Raw genomic sequence first — 26,221 nt, forward strand, 5'->3', positions numbered from 1 at the left:
AACATGGATAATGAGAAAAGTGTAAAATTCTAACTTCCCTACTTACCCGCAACTATTTTAGTCAATCGGATTATCTTATTAGAATATATAACGCATATATCACGTTATAATTGCTCAAAATTCTAAAATCCTCCAAATATTCATGACACGAGAAAATGAAATACATCGATTTTCTTTTATTTGATTTTGATTCTACAGCAATTAGCATCTCATTAATTACTCGTTACACATGTGAAGTGTATTAAACTCATTAAACCTTCTATTTTCTGCCTCAAAATCGCATGCAAAATAAAATTTAATAAAATTGGAAACACGCAATTGAGTTATTTATTGTGATCGCCGGAACTGGATAATGGTCGCAAAAGTCTCCGAGAACATGGGCTTGGCAGCATTTTCAGACACACAATTTTAAAAAGTTTGTTTCAAGTAAATAAGGATAACGAATGACACGCCACTAGCCTGTCACTGCACCCACTTTTATTTCATTTTATCCACCAACTGCATTTCGATATTCAAAGGCGGTGGACCACGTTCGCCGTACTATGTTCTTCATGTCCCCACAACTACACATTTTGGCGGGTAAATGTGTCCATGTTTTCGATTTTCCCGCCGCGTCTTCTCGAATGTGGAGTATGAAAGGGCAGCAGTAGCACCTGTCTGCGATCCATTTTTAAACATGTTCATAAATCTTAATTTGCCAAATTTAACCCCACCAATCATCGCTTAGCAAAAATACAAGTAAGTCTTAACAAATTTAATAAAAATTTGAAAATCAGAATTAATCAATTGAGTTACTGATTTAATATTTATTAAACAATTTTTAAAAAATTATACTCCCTTTGTCTCATTCATTTTAATCACATTTCCTATTCAGTAAGTGCCAATATATATATATATATAATTTAAGTGTTAAATATGTTAATATATTTGAAAAATAAAACAATTTTTTGATAACTATTAGTTGTTTAATAAAATTAAATAAAATGTGAAAATTTTATTACACGGAGGAGGGAGTATAATTTAAAATTTATGTATCAATAATTTATGAAATCAATCAAATATTATTAACGAAATTATCGATAATTAAACGGTTTTTATAATATTGCTCCTCACCGAAAAACATTAAAGAGTAAAGCACGGGAGTTGGCGGGAACGTGACCAGATCTAATGGATTGTAGAGATGATCGGACGGCTAGAAATGTCGTAGGTATCGTATTAAGTTGTAATCGAACGGTTAGGTGCTAAACTGGGGAGGAGATCCAACATAACCATCGTGTTTTGTGGGACCATGCACGTGATAAGGAGACAACGATAATGGGACCCCACGTGGAAGGATTAAATTAAAATTTAAAGATTGAGTACTCTTTTTATTTTATTTTTGGAAATGTAGTACTCCGTTAGTTAGTAATGGTGACATGCTTAGCCCATAATTCTTCTGACTTGAAATTTTCTTATGATGAAACATTTTACCAAATTGTTACCTACTTTAACAGTTGACAATTTATGCTTTCCGATTCATGATCCTCTAGAAGATTCATTATTTTACGCTAATATTTTGATCCATTATGCAGTTAAAACATGATTCTCAAATCAAATCCATAATAATATACATACTTAACGCCCAAATCACAAATGACCAATCTAATGTACACGATCGCTACTAAATTAAAATTTGGATCCAAAGAAATTGAAAATAAAGATAACACCAAACTAATAATAATCTACTTGTGTGTCCCCGGGAGGTCTCTTTAATTATTCGTTTTTTCTACGATACATAATAATCATAAAATTTTATTTATAATTTTAATTTATTTTAATTAAAAAACATTTTTTAATAACAATAAATATTCCTGCATTCATGATAACTACACTAACTAAAATGAGTTATATTTAAGAATTTTAGTGCAAGTATGCCACAAAAGGTTAGGAAAATGCTAGAAGTCTTAAAAATTGTAACAAATGTTTTTCCCCAAATACTATATTGATAGTAACTTTCCTCATAATAATATGATATCACACGTGTCATGTCATATTATTTTGTAATTATTTTGATAAAAAATTTGAATTAGCTAGCGTTACTTTAATTATTATCCTTAACCGTGATAAAAACAAGATGTTTGCAAAATTAAAGCAGTGAAAATTGTAAATAGAAGAGGACACTAAATTGATAAGCAAACGCGTTTATCAGGAATTTAACAAGGCAATTACGAGAAATACAAGAAAACCGGCCAGAACCATGACAGCAGATAAGCCGATACAACCGGCTTTTCTTAATTTTCATCACTACGGTAGTTGTGGGTCGGCGCCAAAGCCATTACAGTGGAACCACGTGCCACGTGGCTACTCCCCCACCATGGTTTTGTAATAAATACATAAATTCATACAAGTTCCAACACATTGAGTCCAGACGAAGCAAAGGACATTATACGTGGCGTGCCACGTTAGTGAAAGTGGACCATGTTGTACGCGTGTAAGAAGGTGTAGTTGACTTGGAAAATAATCAAAGGTCTCTTGCTAGTGGACCCATAGGACCTCCACTAGGTGCAGTCCTTGCATTACTTGATTTAAATTTAATTTAATATATTATACTAAGACCAAATTCAAATGTTCCGTTCATATTCTTAAACAATTCAAAATGAGCTGATTTTCATAAAAATTGCTCATAAATCGGTCAAATTTTAACTGTTTCATTAATTTTTTAATAAATTATCTAAAATTTTAAAAAAATTCCAATAAATTTGAAATTGATTTCTTGACCGATTATTTTTTATTTTCAAAATTTATAATTATGTTCATATTTGATATTTTTAGTTGTAAAATATATGAATTTTGCCTCTATAACCGGTGCTATTTTGAATTTTATTAGGAAGCTAAAAAAAATTCAAATATTTTAACAATAAAGATTTTTTTGTTTAACACTTGCTTGAGCTTGAATCAATTTTGTTAGTTATTATCTATAGGATCCTTCTATATAAAATCAGTTCCTACTGTAATTTACTCTTGATTCGTTAGTGATTAGAACAATAAAACTAAGTAATTCAAAATAAGTACCTTAATTTCTTAAACTACTACTAAACGAGCTAAAAATCAATAAAAACTGCCAACTTGAAAATGATTTATTTTTCATTTATATTAAACAACAAGGTCAAATAAATAAATTACCTAACGAAACTGTATCTTCCACATTAATAAAGTGATATCGTGAATAAATAGAAAGTAAGAAGAATAAACCATATAAAACACATATATATAGAAACTTTTGAGACAAGAAGAGAAGAGGGTAGAACAAACACTTTGCTCCCCAGACAGAGAGTGTCTGAAAATCTAGAGAGAGAAAACAAAAGCTTGATAACCAGTAAACAAATTTACAACTATACATATACATAAAATGGAGAAGATGGAGTGGCCTGCTTATTTAGATGAATATGAAAAGCTTGTGATCCGCATGACCACACCCAGGTTTTACTTTCTTTCTTTTTTCTTGTTTTTTTTCATATTTTTTGTGTGATCTTTCGATTTTTTCGTTTTTATTCATCTTGATTTTCATGGTTTTGTAACCATGGTATAGTTTCTTGAACTTTGTGTGCAATTTTAAAGATTTTTTTTTTGGTATGTTGTGTTTTTTGGTACAAATATTCTGCAGAAGGGTTGTTTGTTCATCATGGTTGTGTCTATTTTTGACACTGTTTTGAATGGTTACTATATTAATTGTGTAATTAGTACTAGGTGTTACACTGATTTTAGTTAATATATTTTTTAACTGTTTTAGTTGTTTTTCTAGGTTTTACATACTAATTTTAACTGTGGTAATTTGATTATGCATAAAAAAATTGTGTAAATTGAAATGATTTGAAGATGCCAGAAGGCTGACTTGTATGTGAATTTGTTTCAGGGTTATTGTTGATAATGCTGGTTGTTCGAATGCCACCCGGGTTATGGTAAGAACTATCTTAGAAAACTGATCTAGAGCTTGTTTTAATAAGTTCTTTTTTTCTGAGTTATGAGTTTTTTTTTTTGCTTTTTTTGGGGCTGATTGAATTATTTTTTTCCAGATTGATAGTGCTAGGAAACATGGGATTCTTTTGGAGGCTGTTCAAGTTCTTATAGATCACAATTTGTCGATTAAAAAAGCGTATGTTTCATCAGATGGAAGATGGTTCATGGATGGTAATTTCTTTGTTTCCCACTCAGATTCTCTTCTTTTTAGGGTAGTATGGGATTATTATTTATGATTTCAAAGCTGAAAATGTAGCCCTTGTGTTTGTTATTTGATAATTCTACAGTTTTTCATGTGACTGATTTGGATGGGAACAAGATAACTGATGAAGGTGACATTAACTACATTGAAAAGGTTAATACACTAACTCCGAACTTCAACTAGTTTAATTTGTTATGTTGATTGAATGTATATTTACGTTGGCTTGTTTGTTACAGTCTCTTGGTACACTTTATTATATGCCAACGACATCGAAGTGTGTTAATCGTTTGACAGCATTGGAATTAACCGGAAATGATAGAGTTGGCTTACTTTCTGAGGTCTTTGCGGTATTAGCTGATTTGCAAGTTAATGTGGTGGAATCTAAGGTGTGGACACACAATGGACGCATTGCATCCCTCATTTATGTTAAAGATTGTGATTCAGGTTACCCAATTGAGGATGAGCAGAAAATTGATACGATTGTGACACGGCTGAGGAACGTACTTGAAGGGGATACTGATATCAGAAGTGCTAAAACTGTAGTTTCTTTAGCTGTCACTCATACAGAGAGAAGGCTCCATCAAATGATGTTTGCAGATCGTGATTATGAAAGGAAGCCTATAATTTGGACTAATGGCGATTCCCCAATTGTCTCTGTTCAGAATTGCTTCGAGCGTGGTTATTCCGGTGTAAATATTCATTGCAAGGATAGGGCCAAGCTTATGTTTGATGTTCTCTGCACTCTGACCGACATGGAGTACATTGTCTTCCACGCAACTGTAAAAACAGGGGGGGACCGAGCAAATATGGTATGCTTCCTATGTTTTTTGCCTGTCCCTGTAGAAGTTTCTCTTTGTTCTTTTTTGTTCGTCATAGCTATGTTCTATATACTCGGTTCCAAGAAATAATAATCAATTAAATGTGACAAGTAATTAATAGATTATGTCTAATTGTGATCGCAGGAGTTCTTCATTAGACATATAGATGGAACGCCAATTAGTTCAGATGCAGAAAAGCAACGTGTGATTCTCTGCTTGAGGGCTGCAATTGAAAGAAGAGCATCTGAGGTAATATTTTTTTTTATTTGTATCTTATAGGCTATGGCACAAATCTGTCCTTTATAGGAACTTGTTAGTTAAGTGATGTTTGTTCCTATTAAAAAGTTCTACAGGGTCTTAACTGATTGGCTAAATTGTTTCATACAGGGTATTCAACTGGAGCTCTCGGCAGATGACAGGCCAGGACTATTGGCGGATGTAATGCGGACATTTCGAGAGAATGGTATCAATGTGACAAGGGCTGAGATAGCCACTAAATTCGAGACAGCTCATAACGTATACTTTGTTACAGATGCTATTGGGAACCCTGTTGATCAAAAGATCATTGAAGCAGTTAGACAAAAGATCGGTATCGACAAGTTAAAAGTAAAGGAACTTCCATCGATATATAATGACAACGAAAGGAGGGATGATGAAGCCACAGCAGGCGTTGCTGGGGCAGTGCTGGTATCAATAGGGAGCTTATTCAAGAGGAATCTATTCAACTTGGGACTGATCAAATCCTTCACTTGAAGGAAGAACAAGACAGGTTGTAAAGGGTAAAAGTGACTGGCATATAGTAGTAGTAGTACTTAGCTAGCTTCAAGGTTAAACATGTGTACATAAAATAGGTAGCTATTATTGTTAACTTGGGAGTTGAATAGGTGGAGATATATTAGATATTCCAGAGTACATATTAGTCAAGCAGTAGAAGGTAAAAGGGGCCATCCCCACTAGTTTATACTACTATTTTGGATTTGAAGAATTTCAAATGGTGGAGGGAAAGTAAGAGGAGGTTGCTTTAGAAGGTTGTTTTCTGTTGCCTTTCATTATCCAGATTGAGATGGATTAATTTGTAAGCAGAATTAGATATATTATTATTATAACTGGTACTATTCAATTGCATCCTGTATATAGAGACTGTTGAGGACTTGAGAGGTATATAACAATAGTAATGTAATATTTTCTTCTGCACAACTGTTCCAGAATATATGACCATCATGTCTCTGGTTCTAGTATTTGAAGTTTTTTTTGGTTCGAAGAAATTGTATTCTTTTGATGTGCCTCTTCAATTTTCCCCTTTATACGATATTTGACATTTGGAACATGAAATTATAACCCGAGGGGAATTAATTAAAGAAACAAATTTGTCATAGAGTAGTCAAAAATGGGGTGAAGAGAAAGACTGCTTTATGTGTTCAAACTTGAAAGAGGAGTTTTAGTAAAATAAATTAAATGAAATAGCTACCTTCTCCTTTATCTACTTGTGAGATATTTGTCCTTTCTATTCAAGACAGCTGTTAACTTGAAAATCACAAATTCTATCATTCTTTGTCCCTTTCAAGATCTTTGGTGACATCTTGGTGCACCTGTTCCCGCCAATAACTACCAACTCCTCCTATACATTTAAATAATTTTCGGGTTTTTCGAGTTTCAAGCAGCCTCTAATTTATCTTATATGGTATTGCATCACAGAAGTTCAAATCAAATAGTTGTCGTAGTAAACTAGGGATTTACACATTGATAAATCACGCTGCGACCAATTAGAAATTCTAGGGAGTTTAAAAGAATTACATTTGTAAAAAAAAAAGAATTATTCAATTATTATTCAATTATTGGCCCGCCTTAAAAGATGGTTGGTCACGAAAATACGAACGTTGCGACATAGCATATCGCGGTTATGGAAACTCAATGCAATATGTTTACATTAGGATTTTTTTGATAGAGAGGCATGTGGGGCTAGCTTTATATATATTGCGGAAAATTTTCGCAATACCATATTTTATTAATAATCGTTTGCTCGTGAGTCGTGAGTCGTGAGACCATCCCCGTTGCAAAATCAACAATGTAGTACTACACTACTGCTACATACATGTGGACATCTGAAGATTGCAGCAGGTCTGGTGGGTAGGGAGTAGTTGCCATTAATTTTTTTTGTAACTAATTGTAGTAGTCAACTCATGACAGTAGCATCCTAGTCGAAGAAGTATTCCAGAAGAACAATAAACCATAATGTCCAAGTTGTTTCGAAATACCAATGAAATAGATCATTTAATAAGTAACACATAAATTAATCTATTTATGAAACGATGTAAAACCAATGTCATGGTTAAGGAAGCAAAGAAAATGACAGATGGCAGTGGAAGATATTTATGATGCACGGTAATTCTGATGATCAACTTATTATGACTTAAAAATCACTATCACTGTATGTTTATGCAACTGCCTGGAATTTTAAGTATTATGAAGTTGTCATAAGAAACAACGGCGCACTGGTAACGGGGAACAGTCGTAAGGGGATAAAATTGAAAGTGCAGTCAACCAAGATTACATTGTTTTTTTCGATAATCTTGCGAGAAAATTCTAGTTTTGTCATTAACATCGTTGGTTTCGGAGATGATTTATGTATTAGGTATGACAGAGTTTATGCATTATGAACTCTGCAGGAATTTAATTAAACGAATGATTGCCTAGTGCAGACAGGGAAGGAATATACCAGAGAATTATGTGCTTAATATGTTTGTGTTGTAGCTAGTGGATTATCTAGTTCTTGAAATAGAGAATCTGCAATGCTGGCCTGCAACAATTCCGCCTGTAACAAGTTGTTAATGCTGACCTAAGAGTTGACTTGTTGGCTTATGTATGCAGCTCATGCACAGTGACGGAACCAGAATTGCTAGGGAGGGAGCTAAGTTTAAATTTCGTCGTATATTCAAATGAAACAAAATATATGTAATAATTAATATCATATCATCGTTAAGCATGAACAACATCTGGCTCCGTCCGTGTGTACGTGTCTTTATGGAAGATCGAATTTCTTAGTATACATTATTCTGATTCTTCTGTAAGGATGCACCTGTCTTGTAATGGCATTCCAGATTCTTGAGTGACTTTTGAGTTGAGAATTGGCATATTACTTTGGCCTGCACACAACTTGTAGTTATCCAAACATCCGGGAGATTTCATGAATGGACTTGGATTAGTATACTGCGCATATGTAGCACTATCTTCTTAATCTCGAATCATTATTTTTAATGAATTTAATCTAATTGGAGATTACTGTTATAAATTCCTAATTCTAAAAGCCGTCCAATTGATTCCCAATTCTAAAAGCGGCCCAATTTATGTTACTTGAAGTAAAATGGTATGCAGTAATTTAGCAAAAAAATGGTATGCAGTATGCTGGTATGATTCATATTAGAACGGACAATTTAATACACGACACGTGAACACGGCACGAAACGACACGAACATTACGGATATGGGTTTTAATTTTTGGTACACGAAACACGAATGTAGACGAACACGGAATTACACGATAGATTTAGTGTCGGATATGGGTTTCAATTTAGGTACACGAAAATACACGAAATTACACGAGATAAATATATTTATAAATTAATATATATAACACATGCATATATTTATGTATATAATATAAATATAATATAAATATTTACAAGTTTTTATAGAATACTATGTAAAATATATATATTTATATATACACTCTCCATATTTCATTAAATTATACATTAAAATAGATTTTTTTTATATATTATATGCATATATATATTATATTAATTTTTTATTTAATATACACGAAAAGTACACGGAAAGTACACGACACGATTCGAATCGGATATGGGTTTCACATAGTACACGAAATCATTTTGGGTCGGATATGAGTTTCATGTTTACGTACACGAAACACGAAAGTACACGACATTCTTCAATTAAAATTTACTAGGTAGAGATATAAAAAAAAGTGTGTAGACATTTAAAACAAACACAAAATAAATCAAACCTACCATATTCAATGTGTTCTTTTTAAATAATCAAAGATAAATTTGAGACCTTTGTTAAAATATAATATTTAAATAATCAGCTCATTTAAATTTTTTACATCGTGAATTTTGATCATAACTAAATTTTCTATTATATACCAACCAACATGTATGAGTGGTATGAGGTGCTAGCCGCAAATATCACTATTTAGGACAGAATGACCGTTAATGTCACTCTCTAAAAATATGTCCTCAAATATTATTCCAAAACGGACGATAGGGTTCCGTTTTTGTTATTAATGAAAAACAAAACTCACGAATGGGTTTTTCCTTTTTTTATTTTTCCAACATTTTAACATGTGATTTCAATTCACGTTTTTTATGCCAAAACATAATTTCAAGTTTGGTTTTCAAGGTGAACGCAATTTAGATTAATGTTTTCAATGTTTTTTTTGTTTTTTTTAATTTAAAATGCAAGATAAAGTATATTTTCAAATTCAAAACTTGTTATGCAAGATGTTAGGTCACACACACTGTAGAGGGGGGTGAATACAGTGTATATCACAATCAAATCGAACTTTAATAACTCAAGTAACAGAAAACAAATTTTATTCAAAACAATAAACTCTGTTACAATATGGAACTGTCCTCTCTCAGTGATGAACAAATATCACGAGAGCTGCTAGGGTTACAATGAATAATCTTCTCGATAATGATAACACTTATAGTGTAAACCCTATGTCTGTATTTATATACTACACAGTTACAAGATAATCGCTAATTGATATGGAATATAATTCCGCTTCCTAAAATATATCAATCAGATATCTTTTCTTTCAAGTATTCCATTCTTCACTGAATTCCTTCTTCATGCATATCTCTTGTTACGTTTGTCTAGATCTTCTCTTCCTGTAAATCAGCTGCCTTCCTTATCTGAATATTTCCTTTAAGTCCTGATATTATCTTCTGATAAATATCTCCTGAACTTTAAGTACTGACGACTTAAGTTCTGACTTTAGTATAAGTGCTAATTTCAGTTAAGTACTGATTTGTCCTGTTTAAGTAAGATCTGAAAACTAAACATAAATCATATTAGACATGACATTATCAAATATATCTAAGAATCTCCCCCAACTTGTAAATTAGCATAATATACAAGTTAACAGATATTTGATGATGTCAAAAACATTAAGTACAAATGCATGAGAATTTGACTAGATAACTACAACTTATAGTCCTTAAAGCTTTACCAACTTTAACTTCTGATAACAACTTCAGTCTGTATTCATATCAGGATTTGAGCAGTTGTAGATCTTGACTTGGCTATATTTTCTGATCTCTCTTATGCCAGGAGTTGTTCAGAGATAATTCTTTAACAAACATCTCTCAGCATATCTGAGTTCATCAATCATCCTCCTTTTAGCATCTTTAAGTTCTGCAGAATCTTCACCAGTTTGAAAAATTGCAGCCCTGAGATCATTAATTTTAGATTTCCTTATGTCTTGATCCAATCTGATCAAATATGCCTTGTCAGACTCAAGATTGAATTCCACAGCCTTGTAACCCAAAAAGGTAGTTATGATCTTAGCAGAGTTAGGCTCCATCTCAACAATATCACCCTTGTGATCTCTGTACTTTGGAAGATATGTGCTGTTAGACTTAACAGAATAAAGCCTTTTCTGTCTCTGAATTTGACTCTTCAAATAGTTTGCAGCACTTTGTGTTATTTTGTCATTCACTTGAAGTAAGAATAATACATGTTCCAATTCTTCAAAATACTTCAGTGGAATGGCATTTTCCCTTATATGATAAACCCTACCATCTGTCATGAAGTACAACAAGATGTGTTCTTTCAAGTAGGTATGGTAAACCATCTGTACAGATTCTAGTTGATTCAATCTTTCAGGAGTTGTTCCAATACCTGGTTCACTTAAGGAAGTTGGATCATTGGTTGTGTTCTGTATTCTTCTTTCATCAGCACTACCCAATCCAGTTTTATCTCTTGCTTCCTTTCCAGTAACCACTCTTGCTTCAAAACCACTTACAGCAGTCTTCAAAGGTTGAGTCTGTTTGGCTTTGGTGAATCCTGGTAAGAGTATCTTTGAAGGTTTAACATGAGCAATCTTAGAGGTTTCCTTTGATTTATCTTCTAATATCAAGTTAACTTGAGCTATGTCAGAGGTTACTTGCTTCTTTGAGATATCAGAACTAACCATATCTTGACTCTGAACAACTTGAGCAATGTCAGAGGTTGTCTTAGAAAATTTTCTTTAAGTCAGAGCAAGATCAACATCTTCAACAGTAATTTCTTCATTCACAGGAGGTACATAAACCTTGATAGTTTCACCAACTTTCTCTTTGCCCTTGGACCTTGGATCTATCTACAATTGTGATTTAGCCTTGGTTGCTTCAGGATTTGTTCTTTCTTTTATCACAATGCCTTTGACCTTTGGAAGTTCCTTTTTACGAACAGAAGCTTCAGATTTAGATTTGACTTTTTCTGACTTAAGTCTAGCTTCTTCTTCCATCAGACTCTCAAAGTCCATTCCTGGATTCTCCTTAAGAAATAACTGTCTTGTTAATTCTTCATCAAGATCCAAAAGTTCATCAGAACTTATCCTTTTACCAGTAGCAGAAATAATTCTTTTTCCAGCATCAGAACTTGTCCTGTGACTTGTAATTTCAGCTCTTCTTGATGAGAAACTTCTACCTTGACCACGACCTCCACCTATTCCAGAGTTTCCCTGGTCATCTTTTTCATCATCCTTCCCCTTCAGTGTCTGATCAGTTTTGCATTTGGACTTAATTACTTTCTCCCCCTTTTTGGCATCAGCAGGTAAGAGAAGAGAGACAAGCAATTCCACTGAGGCTTGGATTTCATCGAGTTGAGATTGCTGAGAAGCTTGATGTTTCAAAATATTATCAATCTGAGACTGTGGCTTCTCTTGGGTCTTCTCAATGTAAGCAACTCTGTCAAAGGTAGGTTGGAAATTTTTTTTCTTATCAAGTTTCCTAGTCATATCTTGCTTGAGCAATTTTTCCTTAACTTGACGTAACTCTGCATGAGTTGTTGAATGGAGACCTTGCAGATGTCTAGTACTCAATGCAGTGACTCGAAGCTGTGTCTTGAAATCATCATTAATTAACATTTCATCAGCTTTTGCATAGTGCTCAGCAAGAATCTTTTTAGATGGAACAAAGGTAACTGAGTTCCATTCCTTAGTCCCCTCCTGTCCTCTAGGAGTTTCACTCCAAGGTACTGGTGCTGCTCTTGTCACAAACTTCTCAAGTAGTTCAGATTTGTGAACAGCATTTAAAGCATCAGAACTCTGACAGAATCAGCATCTTCTGATAAAACAACAGTATGAGAAGCAATCGAGGCTTCAACATCATCCTCTAAGTGCTGATCTGTTTCCAAGTTCTGATCAACAGCCATATCCTGATGCTCACCTATATTCTGATCATCAACATCTAGATGCAGAGAAGGTGATGTAGACAATTCTGGAGTTTGAGTAGCATCAATAACAGGTGTTGTTGATGGATTAATTGATGTTGGAGCTTCTAAATAGAGAACCTCAGGCACAACCAGGTTGTGAATATCAATTTCAGCACTTGTGCCTGGGTCTACAGGAGATACAGTTTCATGTACAGGAGACACAGATGGTGTGTTTGCCTTGTCTGTAGCAGCTTCCTGAGTTGGGGACAATGGAGAGGGAGATGCAGTAGCTTCAGTAAATTCTGGTTCTTTTGAGATCAGAGATTCCTGATCTCCTTCCTTAGCTGCTGCTTCCTCATCATCTGAAGCTGGCCTTTTAGCTCTCTGTTTCTTGTATCTCTTTGAAGGTGAGGATTCCTTGGGAGGTTCAGCAGAAGTCATTCTTCTAAGCCTTTTAAGAAGCTTAGATCCCCCAATTCCAGAATCCTTCTGAAAAGGAACCTTCTCAGCTTCAGAATTTACAACATCTCAGAGACAAAATCTTGCAAAAATAAGAAATTCCATTAATATATTAAGAAAATACATCCATGAAATTGAAATTACATCAGAACATTACAAGACTGTCCTAAGCTACTAATACTATCAGCATCAACTATTGTTCTAAGCTAAGAAGTCTGACAAAGCTGATGGTGAAGAGAAACAGGGATCATAAACTATTTATTCTTCCTGCTCTCATCAAAGAGAATAGCGAGTCTTATGATTCGCTCCTGCTGTCGAAGACGGCGGAGATGAAGTTCTCTTCGAACTGTCAACAAATCACGTTTAATAACCTCTGGAAATTGAATCCAGAGATTGTGAGGGATGTTGGCGATAGGGTATGGAGTTGGAATTTCATTTATAAAGACATGTACAGTCTCATCGCCATAATTGTAAAACCAACCAAATGCAACCATTTCTGGTGTGAAGAATAAAATGAGAGTGAGTTTATGAGGAATTTAGAGATGTGCTGGCTGGAGTGAAGTGTTGGTTTATATAGGCAAGAGAATTCCAGGAGACGCAAGTAAATTTAATGCTGACAGGTAGAAATAATTCTACCTCGTCTTCCTAGACTGGGAAGAAGAAAAACAGTCATTTGAAGTGTAAAACAGGGTTTAATGCGCACAAGAAACAAGTAAAAATTACTGTGCATGTACGTGTTCCACTAACCCTAATTGTATTGACTGTTAATATCTCACCCGTACATATTCTGATTTAAAATATGACTGTTTCAGATTTTAACCACAAATAAGTCATATAGAGGATCAGAATTTAATATCAGCACTTAGACTTATATCAGAACTTAACAATCATCAGAACATGATTTCTTAACTCGAAAAATGAATGTCTATCTTTGTGATTCTTCACACAAATTCTGATTTCGGTGCTTCAAAACTTATTTATCAGAACTTCCATCAGAACTTGTCCTCAGAATTTATGCAATCTGACACATAAACTGTTCATCCAAAACAACATTGAACGCCACAGTAATTTTCATCATTCATATGGAGTGTAAGTATGTGCATTAAGCAAAATATCAGACAAGGAGTAAAGTCTGATTCACTTCAGTACATCTTAGAAATAAGGCATAACTAAGAACTTTACTAAAAATCTGTCATTATTCTGAAGTTTACTTTTGAATGAGTTCATGCACGAGTCCACCTCAATGTTTTTGCTTATTTTATGCATCTTTTGAAATTCCATTTTACAGTGGCTTCTCAGTGTAAGTGAATCACGACTACTTATCAGAATTTATGCTATTATCAGAGTATTTCTCCAGTAATCATAGAGTGTGAAAAGTCACCAAGAAAAATAATTATTTGCTTTTCTGATGCATATTACTTAATACCAGCAATGCACTTGGGTCGTCCCTTCCACATTTTTACTCTAGATCTCAAAGGAGTACCTGATCGTTTATTCTCTTTTCTTTTACCTTTTCTTTTGATGAGTGAGGTTTATCAGCACTTAGTACATCCATCAGATTTACTAACATCAAAACTTAACCGATGAGAAGCATTATTCTAGTTTTTGACTTAGTAATAAGATAGACAAAGTAAACGTGACTAAGCTCAATATCAGAATTTGCTTGTGTCAATAGATTTCCACATAAATAATTACTTCTAACATGAGATCTCTAGTATGTTAAAGACTACTAGGTCAGCATCTAGCACAGTTATCCTCATAGGATTGAATAGTCACATAAACAGTCATATCACTATCAGAGTTTAGAAATTCACATCAGACAAGAATCAGTACTTAAGCAATTTTCAATGAAGCACAGAATACACAAAGAGAGTAATTTCTGTAAATACTGATCATAAAGTCTGATGCATCAGAACAAAAACTAAGCAGATTAAGAGAAAGAACCTGAAACCATTCCAAGTTCATTTACCAATCTTGTAAAAGTAGCTTCACATAGTGGTTTTATGAAGATATATGTTGGTTGTTGATCTGTTGGAATAAAATGCAATTCCGCTGTACCTTCATCCACATGTTCCCTTATAAAGTGGTACATAATGCTGATGTGCTTTGTCATTGAGTGTTGAACTGGATAACCTGTCATAGCAATAGCACTTTGATTATCACAGTAAATAGGGATTTTAAAATATTTTAACCCATAATCCAGTAATTGATTCTTCATCCAAAGAATCTGTGCACAACAGCTTCATGCAGCAATGTATTCTGCTTCTATAGTTGATGTGGAAATTGACTTTTGTTTCTTGCTAAACCAAGAAACCAATCTGTCTCCAAGAAATTGGCAGCTTCCACTTGTGCTTTTCCTGTCAATTTTGCAATCTGCAAAATCTGCATCTGAGTAACCTATTAGTTTAAAATCTGATTCTCTGGGATATCACAACCCAGATCAGCTGTTCCCTTAAGATACTTGAAAATTCTTTTTACAGCTGTTAAGTGAGGTTCTCTTGGATCTGCTTGAAATCTTGCACAAAGACAGGTAGCATACATGATATCAGGTCTACTAGCAGTTAGATAGAGTAGGGAGCCAATCATACCTCTGTAATCAGTAATATCTACTGATTTACCAGTATCCTTATCCAGTTTTGTTGCAGTGGCCTTGGGAGTGGATGCATTTGAACAATTTTGCATTCCAAATTTCTTCAGCAAATTTCTGGTGTACTTGGTTTGACAAATAAAAGTGCCTTCTTCATTCTGCTTGACTTGAAGGCCCAGAAAATAGCTAAATTCCCCCATCATACTCATTTGATATCTTGACTGCATCAATTTGGCAAACTTCTTGCAAAGTCTGTCATTTGTAGAACCAAAGATGATATCATCAACATATATCTGAACTAGAAGTAAGTCCTTTCTGTGGTTGAGGTAGAACAGTGTTTTGTCTATAGTTCCTCTGTTAAATCCACTTTCCAGAAGAAACTGAGCTAAAGTCTCATACCATACTCTTGGAGCTTGCTTAAGGCCATAAAGTGCTTTATCAAGCCTGTAGACATGATTAGGATATTTGGGATCTACAAAGCATGGAGGTTGTTCAACATATACTTCCTCCTCCAATTCTCCATTGAGAAAAGCACTTTTCACATCCATTTGAAAGACAGTAAACTTTTTGTGAGTAGCATAAGCCAAAAATATCCTTATGGCTTCCAATCTAGCAACTGGTGCAAATGTCTCATCATAATCAATTCCCTCCTGTTGAGAATATCCTTTTGCAACCAACCTTGCCTTATTTCTTGTAATTATGCCATCACTATCAGTTTTGTTTCTGAATACCCACTTTGTACCAACAACAGATCTGTTCTTTGGTCTTGGCACTAGGGTCCAGACTTTGTTTCTTTCAAATTCATTTAACTCTTCCTGCATTGCTTGCACCCAATCAGCATCTTGAAGAGCTTCTTCCACTTTCTTTGGTTCAGTCTGAGAAAGAAAAGAATTGTAAAGACATTCACTTGAAGTAACTGTTCTAGTTCTGACACCTGCATCAGGATTTCCCATTATTAAGTCAGGTGTATGTGATTTAGTCCACTTCCTTGCAGATGGAAGGTTTTCTCTAGTACTAGATGCTCCCCCATGATCCATGCTATCTTCATCAACATTTTTTTATGCTTCCCCTGAAACTATGCTCTCTGAGTTGGATTCTTCAGAATTTAAGTTTTCAGAATTATCAGAACTTGGCTTATCAGAGCTTGAAAAATCAGAACTTGAAGAGCCAGATGTATGTTCTGATGCTTCTTGAGATGTGGTTGTATCTTGAGTATGGTCCCCCTGCATAGGTGCATCTTCCTTTGGCGTAGTCACCACAGTTTCAATAACATCAGAGTTTAATCCATCAGAGATTGTAGTATCAGGATTTAGACTGTCAGGATTTTCAGTATCAGAATTTAAGTCTTTATTTTCAAATCTCAGCTGATCATGATCATTGAAATCTTCAAGTCCAGTAATCTTCTTATCATCAAAAGAGACATTGATAGATTCTATGACCACTCTTGTTCTCAAGTTATAGACTCTGAAGGCTTTTGTGGAAAGTGGATATCCAACAAAGATTTCTTCATCAGGTTTTAGATCAAATTTGGATAGCTGTTCAGGATGAGTCTTAAGAACAAAACACTTGCATCCAAATACGTGAAAATACTTCAGATTTGGCTTCTTTTTCTTCACCATCTCATATGGTGTCTTTCCATGCTTGTTAATTAGTGTTGCATTCTGAGTAAAACAAGCAGTCTGCACAACTTCAGCCCAGAAATAGGTTGGAAGCTTTGCTTCATCAAGCATTGTACGTGCAGCTTCAATGAGAGTTCTATTCTTTCTTTCAACAACTCCATTTTGTTGTGGAGTTCCAGGAGCAAAAAATTCCTGCTTGATTCCATGGTTTTTGCAGAACTCTTCCATTAACAAATTCTTGAACTCAGTACCATTATCACTTCTTATTATCTTCACAAAATCTTTGACCAATTTATCCAGTTGCTTGACATGATCAATCAAGATAGATGCAGTTTCACTTTTTGTGTGCAAGAAATACACCCATATGTATCTGGTGAACTCATCCACTATGACCATAGCATATTTCTTCTTTGCAATAGACATGACATTTAATGGACCAAATAGATCAACATGCAGTAGGTGATAAGGCTCAAGAATTGATGATTCAGTCTTGCTCTTGAATGAGGATTTCCTTTGTTTAGCCTTCTGACAAGAATCACAAAGGCCATCAGGAGCAAATACTGACTTTGGCAGTCCTCTCACAAGATCTTTCTTGACTAGTTCATTTATATTGTTGAAATTTAAATGAGAGAGTTTCTTGTGCCAATTCCAGCTTTCTTCAATTGATGCTCTACTCATCAGACAGATTGCAGAACCATCAGTACTTGTTGAAAGCTTGGCTTTATAAATGTTACCACGCCTGTATCCTTGCAGAACAACTTTGCCTGTAGATTTACTTACTACTTCACAGTGTTCTTCAAAGAAATCCACATGATAACCTCTGTCACAGATTTGACTGACACTCAGCAGATTGTGTTTAAGTCCTGAGACCAGAGCTACTTCTTTAATGATGAAATTCCCAAGATTGATATTGCCATATCCCAATGTTTTTCCAATATTGTCATCTCCATAAGAAACACTTGGGCCAGCCTTCTCCACAAAGTCTGATAGCAGGGCTTTATTTCCAGTCATATGTCCTGAACATCCACTGTCCAGAACTAGGATGTTTTTCCTGTTGCCCTGCAATCACAAAGAGCACTAATGATTAGTTTTAAGGACCCAACCTTGCTTGGATCCTTTGGCCTTATTAAGTTTGTTAACATTTGCAGCGGATTTAGCATCAGAGTTTATGTTAACATTTTTCTTATCAGAATTTATACTATCAGACTTTAAATCAGAACTTACACTAGAAGGAACAATGCTAACTTTCTTTAAAGAAGGTTTTATTTGATAATAATCATAGTACAGACTATGATATTCCTTACAAGTATAAATGGAATGTCATAAACTACCACAATGAAAACAAGGATTTTGTGGCTTATATCTAACAGACTGACTCTTAACTCCTGACTTTGAAGGTAAGGAGTTAATTTTCTTATTCTTCCTGCAAAAAGAAGCCAGATGGTTAGAACTTCCACAGTTATGACATGTTTTTCTAGGAGCATCAGGAACAGGTTTATAATCATTATTTTTATTCACACCTTCCTTTCCATTCCTATTTTTCCTAGGTGATTTTACCTTGTTTTCATTCTTAACATCTTTCAGCTTATGCTTAAGCTGCTTCTTTGTCATTAAGCCTACGTTTACTTCAGTTATCTTTTCCTGTTTTAGTTTGTCAGAAGTTAATTCCTTTTTAACTTCTGATTTCTCAGTATCAGATTTTACAGCTACAAACTTAACAGGTTTTAACTTTGGCTTTTGTTTAACAACTATAGACTTAATATCTACAGTTCCTTTATCATTCTTATCATCTCCATAACCTAAGTCCTCTTTCCAATTTTCACTACTTAACAAATTCTGAGTTGTTCTGCCAGAGTTAGTCCAAGTCCTGATAATCTCTCTTTCCTTTTCTAACTCAGCTTTTAGAGATTCATTCATTTTAAGCACTTCATCCCTAACATAGAAAGCATCATCTCTATCTTTCTGAGTTTGATGGAACATGACTAACTCTTTTTCTAAATAATCATTCCTCTTTTTATAAGCAAGATTTTCAGAAGTTAATCTTTCACATGTTAAAGTTTGATCTCTATAGCTAATGAACATGGTTTTAAGATATCTTCTCAACTCATTAATATCATCAGTATGAAAGGCATAAGTAGTTTGAGGTACTTTTAACTCAGCAGCTTCAGAACTGCTTTCAGCACTTGCCATATCAACATTTGTCATCAAGGCATAATTCTCCTTACTTTCAGAATCTGAGGTATCTGTCCAGCTTTTATTCTTTGTGACAAGAGCCTTGCCTCTCTTCACTTTCTTGCAATCATGAGATATGTGGCCTTTCTCACCACAGTTGTAGCATTTGACATTTGTATAATCTCCTCTGTCAGACTTTCCTCCTTTGCCCTCAGATTTTCTGAAATTCTTCTTATCAAAACTTGCACCTTTCCTGGAAAACTTCTTTCCCTTCCTGAACCTTCTGTATGCAATCTTCGTGATTCATTTCACCATAAAAGCACACAGCTTCATCATCTCTTCATCAGCATCCGTCTCAGGCAAGCTTTCAGATTCTGAGTCATCATCACTATCAGAACTTGATGACTCAGTATCGGACTTTGTGAAGAGCGCTTTACCCTTGCCTTTCCTTGAGGTGGCTGCCTTAGGGGATTCTTCTTCAACCTTAAGAGCAACTGTCCTTGACTTTCCTCATTTCCTCTTGCTTCTTTGTTCCATCTCAAGTTCATGAGTCTTGAGCATCCCATAAATTTCATCAAGAGTTGTTTCATTAAGATTATAGTTGTCTCTTATTGTCGTTGCCTTCAAATCCCAGCTTTCAGGAAGAGCCAACAGGAATTTAAGGTTTGAATCTTCAAGATCATACTCCTTATCAACTAGTGACAAATCATTCAAGAGTTTGACAAATCTATCATATAAATCAGTCAATGACTCATTAGCCTTTGAGTCAAAGTGTTCATATTCTTGAGTGAGTATTGTCTTCCTGTTCTTCTTAATCGTATCAGTTCCCTGACATCTTGTTTCCAAGGCATCCCATATCTTTTTTGCAGTCTTGCAGTTTATTACCATGTTTGACATTACATTATCAATGGCACTATGCAGTAAGTGTCGTACCTTCGCATCCTTAGCAATTGAGGCGATGTCTTCAGCAGTGTAATCACTCTTCTCCTTTGGTACAGACTTTGCTGCTTCACCTGCAACTGCAACAGCGAATTTGGTTGGTTTGTGCGGCCCTTCCTTGATTCTATCAAGATATTCTGGATCTGTAGCTTCCAGAAACATGGTCATCATCACCTTCCATATGGGATATTCAGATGGTCTCAATATGGGAACTCTAATTGTCTCATATCGGCTTTGGATTTGTGTATTTGGAGGTTCTTCAGTTTTGGTGGGCTTAGTTGGAGTTTCTACTTCAGACATGATTGTTTTTGGATCTTAAACTGTTTGTGTGTTAATATATAGGCTCTGATACCACTTGTTAGGTCACACACACTGTAGAGGGGGTGAATACAGTGTAAAGTACAATCAAATCGAACTTTAATAACTCAAGTAACAAAAAACAAACTTTATTCAAAACAATAAACTCTGTTACAATATGGAACTGTCCTCTCTCAGTGATGAACAAATATCACGAGAGCTGCTAGGGTTACAATGAATAATCTTCTCGATAATGATAACACTTATAGTGTAAACTCTATGTCTGTGTTTATATACTATACAGTTACAAGATAATCGCTAATTGATATGGAATATAATTCCGCTTCCTAAAATATATCAATCAGATACCTTTTCTTCCAAGTATTCCATGCTTCACGGAATTCCTTCTTCATGCATATCTCTTCTTACGTTTGTCTAGATCTTCTCTTCCTGTAAATCAGTTGCCTTCCTTATCTGAATATTTCCTTTAAGTCCTGATATTATCTTCTGATAAATATCTCCTGAACCTTAAGTACTGACGACTTAAGTTCTGACTTCAGTATAAGTGTTGATTTCAGTTAAATACTAATTTGTCCTGTTTAAGTAAGATCTGAAAACTAAACATAAATCATATTAGACATGACATTATCAAATATATCTAACACAAGACATGCATGTACAAGACTATTGACAGCCCTAAAGTTAAGTTGCATTATAATTTATATTTGTATTATGTAATTGTATTCATTGAGTCTGTAAAAATGTTTAGTAAATTGGGCTGGAGGATTTTCAGTGAACAGCTTTTCAAGCTAAGGAATAAATTCCGAAAGAAGATCAATTCCTGATCATACTTCGGAGAGAAGTGTATCAGCTTGGATTTAAATAATAATGTTCTAGGAAAAATGTTCTAAGTCAAATATCGACAAGTCACAGATCAAGGGATATCGAAAAGTTTGTCGAGAAGTCCAAAATGACTTGTAAAGAAATATCAGGAAATATCGACAAATCATTTCTATATGTAAAGATCTCAGATATCGACAAGTCAAATGTATATGTAGAAAACTGGATATATCAAAGTCATTTCCTCACGTAGAGATCTCAGAGATATCGGCAAGTCAAATTTTTCATGTAGAGATCTCAGAGATATCGACAAATTATTTATGCATATAGAGATATCGAAAAGTCAAAATCTTAATGTAGAGAACTCAAGATGTCGACAAGTCAAAAGCATATGTAGAGAACTGGAGATGTTGACAAGTCATTGTACATGTAGAGAACTAGAGACCTCGATAAGTCAAATATACATGCAGAGAACTCAAGATATCGATAAGTCATTTTACTTATCGATATGTCACTTTTTTATAGAACAAAAAGAGATCTCGACAAATTATCTCAAATTCAGAATACAGAGAAATTCATGATTCAAGATTATTAGGTCAACAGATAATTTATTCACTGAATTGGAAAGACTACAAAAGCAGTTTGAAAAATACAAGATCAAGGGTCAAGATTCACTGGACAGGTGATGGTTACAGACCTACAAGATTCTGCACAGATTTGCTAACACCAGAAAAGGAAATAGTCATGTTAGCTTTAGAAACTATGTCAGTACATTTTAATGCAAATTTTGTAAACCCGTGTTGTTAGTGTATAAAGCATGCATGGGTACTTAGTTTAGAAATAACAAACAGATCTAAAAAAATCTTGTATTCACTCTCAAAATTTGTAGTTGAGTTCTTATTTCAAAGAACACATATTTTTAGCAAGACAAACTTAATTAATACAATTAAGTGAGTTTTTGATAAATTGTTCTGTGTATTAACAGTCAGATAATTTATCTCAACAAAATCATATTTGCTTTGTTCAAATTAAGCTAGACACTTTCAAAAGAGGATTAAAATTCAAGAAACACATTCACCCCCATTTTGTGTTATTCATTGCACTCAATAATTAACAAAACTTTATTGTAAGGGGTGTTTTGTTCATATTTTATTCATATCTATAAATATTTTTAATATTTTAAAATTCAAATTGAGAATTACTGAAACTAAAATATTATTAATTATTAATAATTAAAGTTTGGTACCTAGATTAAATTAGTGTTTAGGCTCTACGCCGTATACCTTACATCCGAAACCCTAAATCGGTGTACCTTTTATTAATTTATTTTTTAATATTTTTAAAATCCAAAAGGGGATTGTTGAATCCTAAAAAGTTAAAGACTGTTAAATATGTGTTTTATTTAATTTTTTTATATTTTTAAAACCCAAAATAGGATTATTAAACCCTCAAAAATAAAAAATTGTTGAATTAGGGACCACGCTTGAATTTTAAAAAATTAATTTTAATATTTTAATATTTTTCAAACTCAATAAAAAGGTATGAAAATATAAAATATTAATTAAAAAAGTATTTTTAAATGTGTTTTGTGTTTGAAAACGTAAAATTAAGTGTTGTTTATGAGACCTAAAATGTTACTTTAAATTATGTACACAATTAAAAGAAAATTATAAAAAAAAGTACAAAAACGACAATCGAAGTTGCGTTTTTGTTATACAGAAAAATGTGACACAAAATCTTTTTTTAAAGTGATATTTAGAGCTATTTTTTCATAAAATGACAATGAAAATTATTTGTCTTAAAATAGCGATATTCAGAGCTTTTTTTTGTAATATGAAAGCACATTATTTCATACCTGCCCGAAAAGATTTAAAGAAGTGTTTATCCGACTTTAATAACCTTTATTAATAAGCGAAACCTCTTTTTAATTGTACTTGATTTGACTTATTTTTTGATACCACCACATTTTGGTTTCACTTTTCATTATTCATGTTATAACTATAAGTGTATTATTTTTATCCTTTTTTATTCCTATATGACTTATAATTCTATATATATTATTTTTACCCGTTTTTCTTTATTAATAAATTTTTAAGTGATACTTTGTTTTCACTTATCTTTTGGTTTTATCACCTTTTATTTTCAGTTTTTATGATTCATATTATAACTGTAAGTGTATTATTTTTATCATTTTTGATTCCTATATGATTTATAATTCTATATGTATTATTTTTACCCGTTTTTTTTATTAATAAATGAAACCTATTTTTAAGTGGTACTTTAGTTTCACTTAGTTTTTAGTTCCACCACCTTTTGGTTTTACCTTTTATGATTCATGTTATCACTCTATGTGTATTATTTTTATCTTTTTTATTCCTATATGACTTATAATTATATATGTATTATTTTTACTCATTTTTTAAATTTTATAAGCCATGATTTTTTATTATTTTTATAGGTTTGAATCCTATTTTTAATTATATTTTAAAATAAATAAGTTCATAAATTGGCTCAACTAAATAGGTTCCGAGAAATATAAACCATGACCAATTAAATAGGCCATGTGTTTAAATTGGAATTTTTTAATTTGTTGGTGGAATTCCATTTTAATAAAATGGTATGAATATTATAAAAACTGTATTTTGGTTTCACTATTAGAAAATAATAAAATTGTTAAAACCGTAATATGATTACTGTTTTATTTTCGTAGAACTCTAAATTATTTCTTGATAGGGTACTTGGTTTTATCTTAGCACGGTTACGCCGTATTTTGGTTTCACCTCTATATTTCTCTTTCATGTAGAGTTCTATGTTGTTTTAACAAAATATTGATTAGAATCATATTATAATTACGATATTTTTATTTTTCGTAGAATTATTTTTTATTTTTTATTAAAATAATAAAATAGAATCCTTTAAACAATTTTATTATTAATTAATAAGGAAACCATCTTTTAAGTGATACCTTGGTTTCACCCATTTTCGGTTTTACGAACTTTTGGTTTCAGCCCTTTTTAAATCTTACTATAACTCTAAATATACCATTTTTATTCTTTTTTATTCATATAATATTTATAATTCTATATGTAATATTTCACCCATTTTTTGATTCTTATATACCACATATTTATATTATTTTTATATAAACGAAATCGCATATACATTGTAATTTCTAAATTCATACCTACAGAATTCTATTTTAGCACCAAACACAAATTTATACACACATAATGAATATTTTATTAGAAAAAAATTATGTAATCACAAATTATATAAAAACACAAATTCAGCTAACAATAAAAAATTTAATATGCAATTACTTAGTAATGTTGATTTAATTTTTGATATATTATCCATCAATCGTGTTGCGACTAAAGTTTCGATTTAAAATATTAGTTGTGTCTTTTTGAACAAAATTATGTCTTTTTGAACAACATATACATAATAACGTTGAGTTTATTTTTCAAATAAGATTTGAGTTAATGAAAAATACATATAATTTAAAAAAGAAAAATTGTAATTATCGTACAATTTTATTATATATATATATTATAAAAATTAAAATAAATTTTTATAATCATTATTAATATTGATATTTTGATCTCCACCAATTATCTACTAATTTTTTAAATAATACAAGTGAAACCTATATTCTGCTCCGTGTCATTAGTCGCACAACTAAGCTTATGCGTCGAGGATCTAACCAAAGATTGTGGAACTTTAAAAGCTGTAGAGCATCTACATTTAAAAAATGTAAGCACGTTTTATGCTCGCACCACCAATTCATAGCACGCCAACAATGAAAACTGAAAAATATTCATTACAACTGGCCTATATATATATAATCCATAACCTTGTTTTTTGAACATATAATCTTAAAGTTTCCGTACACAGTACACGACACGAGGAATAAACACTTTAACCAAAAGCTTAGACTATAGTGTACAAATTAACCCCATTTTTATCAAAGATATGCCAATTCAGGGTATCTAATAATCTTAATTACACTAAGAAAAGCATAATCATCACTTGTTTATTCAAGCATATATTTAACTTTATACTTTGTTAAAAGTTATTTTATTTTCGTAACTGTTTCATTTGAGTTCACATTCAAGTATTCTCTCCGTCTTATTTATTAGTATTGTTCAAATTTATATGAGTAAATATTTGAATAATGTTAACGATTCAATGAGACGAAAAAAGTACTAATCAGACACCATTGGATAATTCACATAGGTTATCCCTCCGTTTCGACTCTCCTATCCATGTTTCATAATTTTTTTTTTCATTTCTTTAAATTAATTTTAATATATGCAAAACCTATGTATAAATAGACTAGATAATAGATCATAAAATTTAATAAATAAGCTTAGTTGCGTTACCTCCTTGTTACGGGAATCGGGATACTTGGTTTGGGCATATTGAATTTTTTGGTAGCTGAAGAATTGGGGCCATAAAATTTAAATATCAAATTACAAACTTTCCAAAAGAGATTTTACACAACAATTTGAAGAGTACAATTTTTCTTTTTCTTTTTAGACAGGGACTATGAGATCAATTTATCCATAAGCCCGAGTTTGGCATTGAGCCCAAGTTTGACATTCTGGGTTATCGGCCCACACTTTGATAGACATATTTCTTAAACTTTTGAACCCCTTAATTTATTCTAGCCCATGAGTCCATGACTTCTACGTTATATTATATCATATCCTATATATAATTAGAAAAGGAGTTTGAGTGGTATGGTTTGATCGTCACAAAAAGTGGGTTGCACGTGTTAAAGTATAGTATAATATAATGGGTTGCACGTGTTAAAGTTTAGTATAATATAATTTTTTATTTATTCTGTTAT

General features: G+C 32.9%; 1 protein-coding gene across 1 annotated transcript; it reads left to right on the top strand.

Annotated features, from left to right (window-relative positions):
• Nucleotides 1–3,267: 3,267 nt before the first annotated feature.
• On the top strand, nt 3,268–6,234 carry LOC141682451 (ACT domain-containing protein ACR8-like). The gene is made up of 7 exons (XM_074487152.1): nt 3,268–3,459; nt 3,893–3,938; nt 4,053–4,167; nt 4,284–4,351; nt 4,435–5,007; nt 5,161–5,265; nt 5,404–6,234. The coding sequence occupies exons 1-7, from the start codon at nt 3,389–3,391 to the stop codon at nt 5,767–5,769; spliced, it is 1,344 nt and encodes a 447-aa protein (XP_074343253.1). The 5' UTR covers nt 3,268–3,388; the 3' UTR covers nt 5,770–6,234.
• The last annotated feature ends 19,987 nt before the right edge of the window (nt 6,235–26,221 follow it).

Source organism: Apium graveolens, chromosome 9 (assembly GCF_009905375.1).
Source record: "Apium graveolens cultivar Ventura chromosome 9, ASM990537v1, whole genome shotgun sequence".
Lineage (NCBI taxonomy): Eukaryota > Viridiplantae > Streptophyta > Magnoliopsida > Apiales > Apiaceae > Apium > Apium graveolens.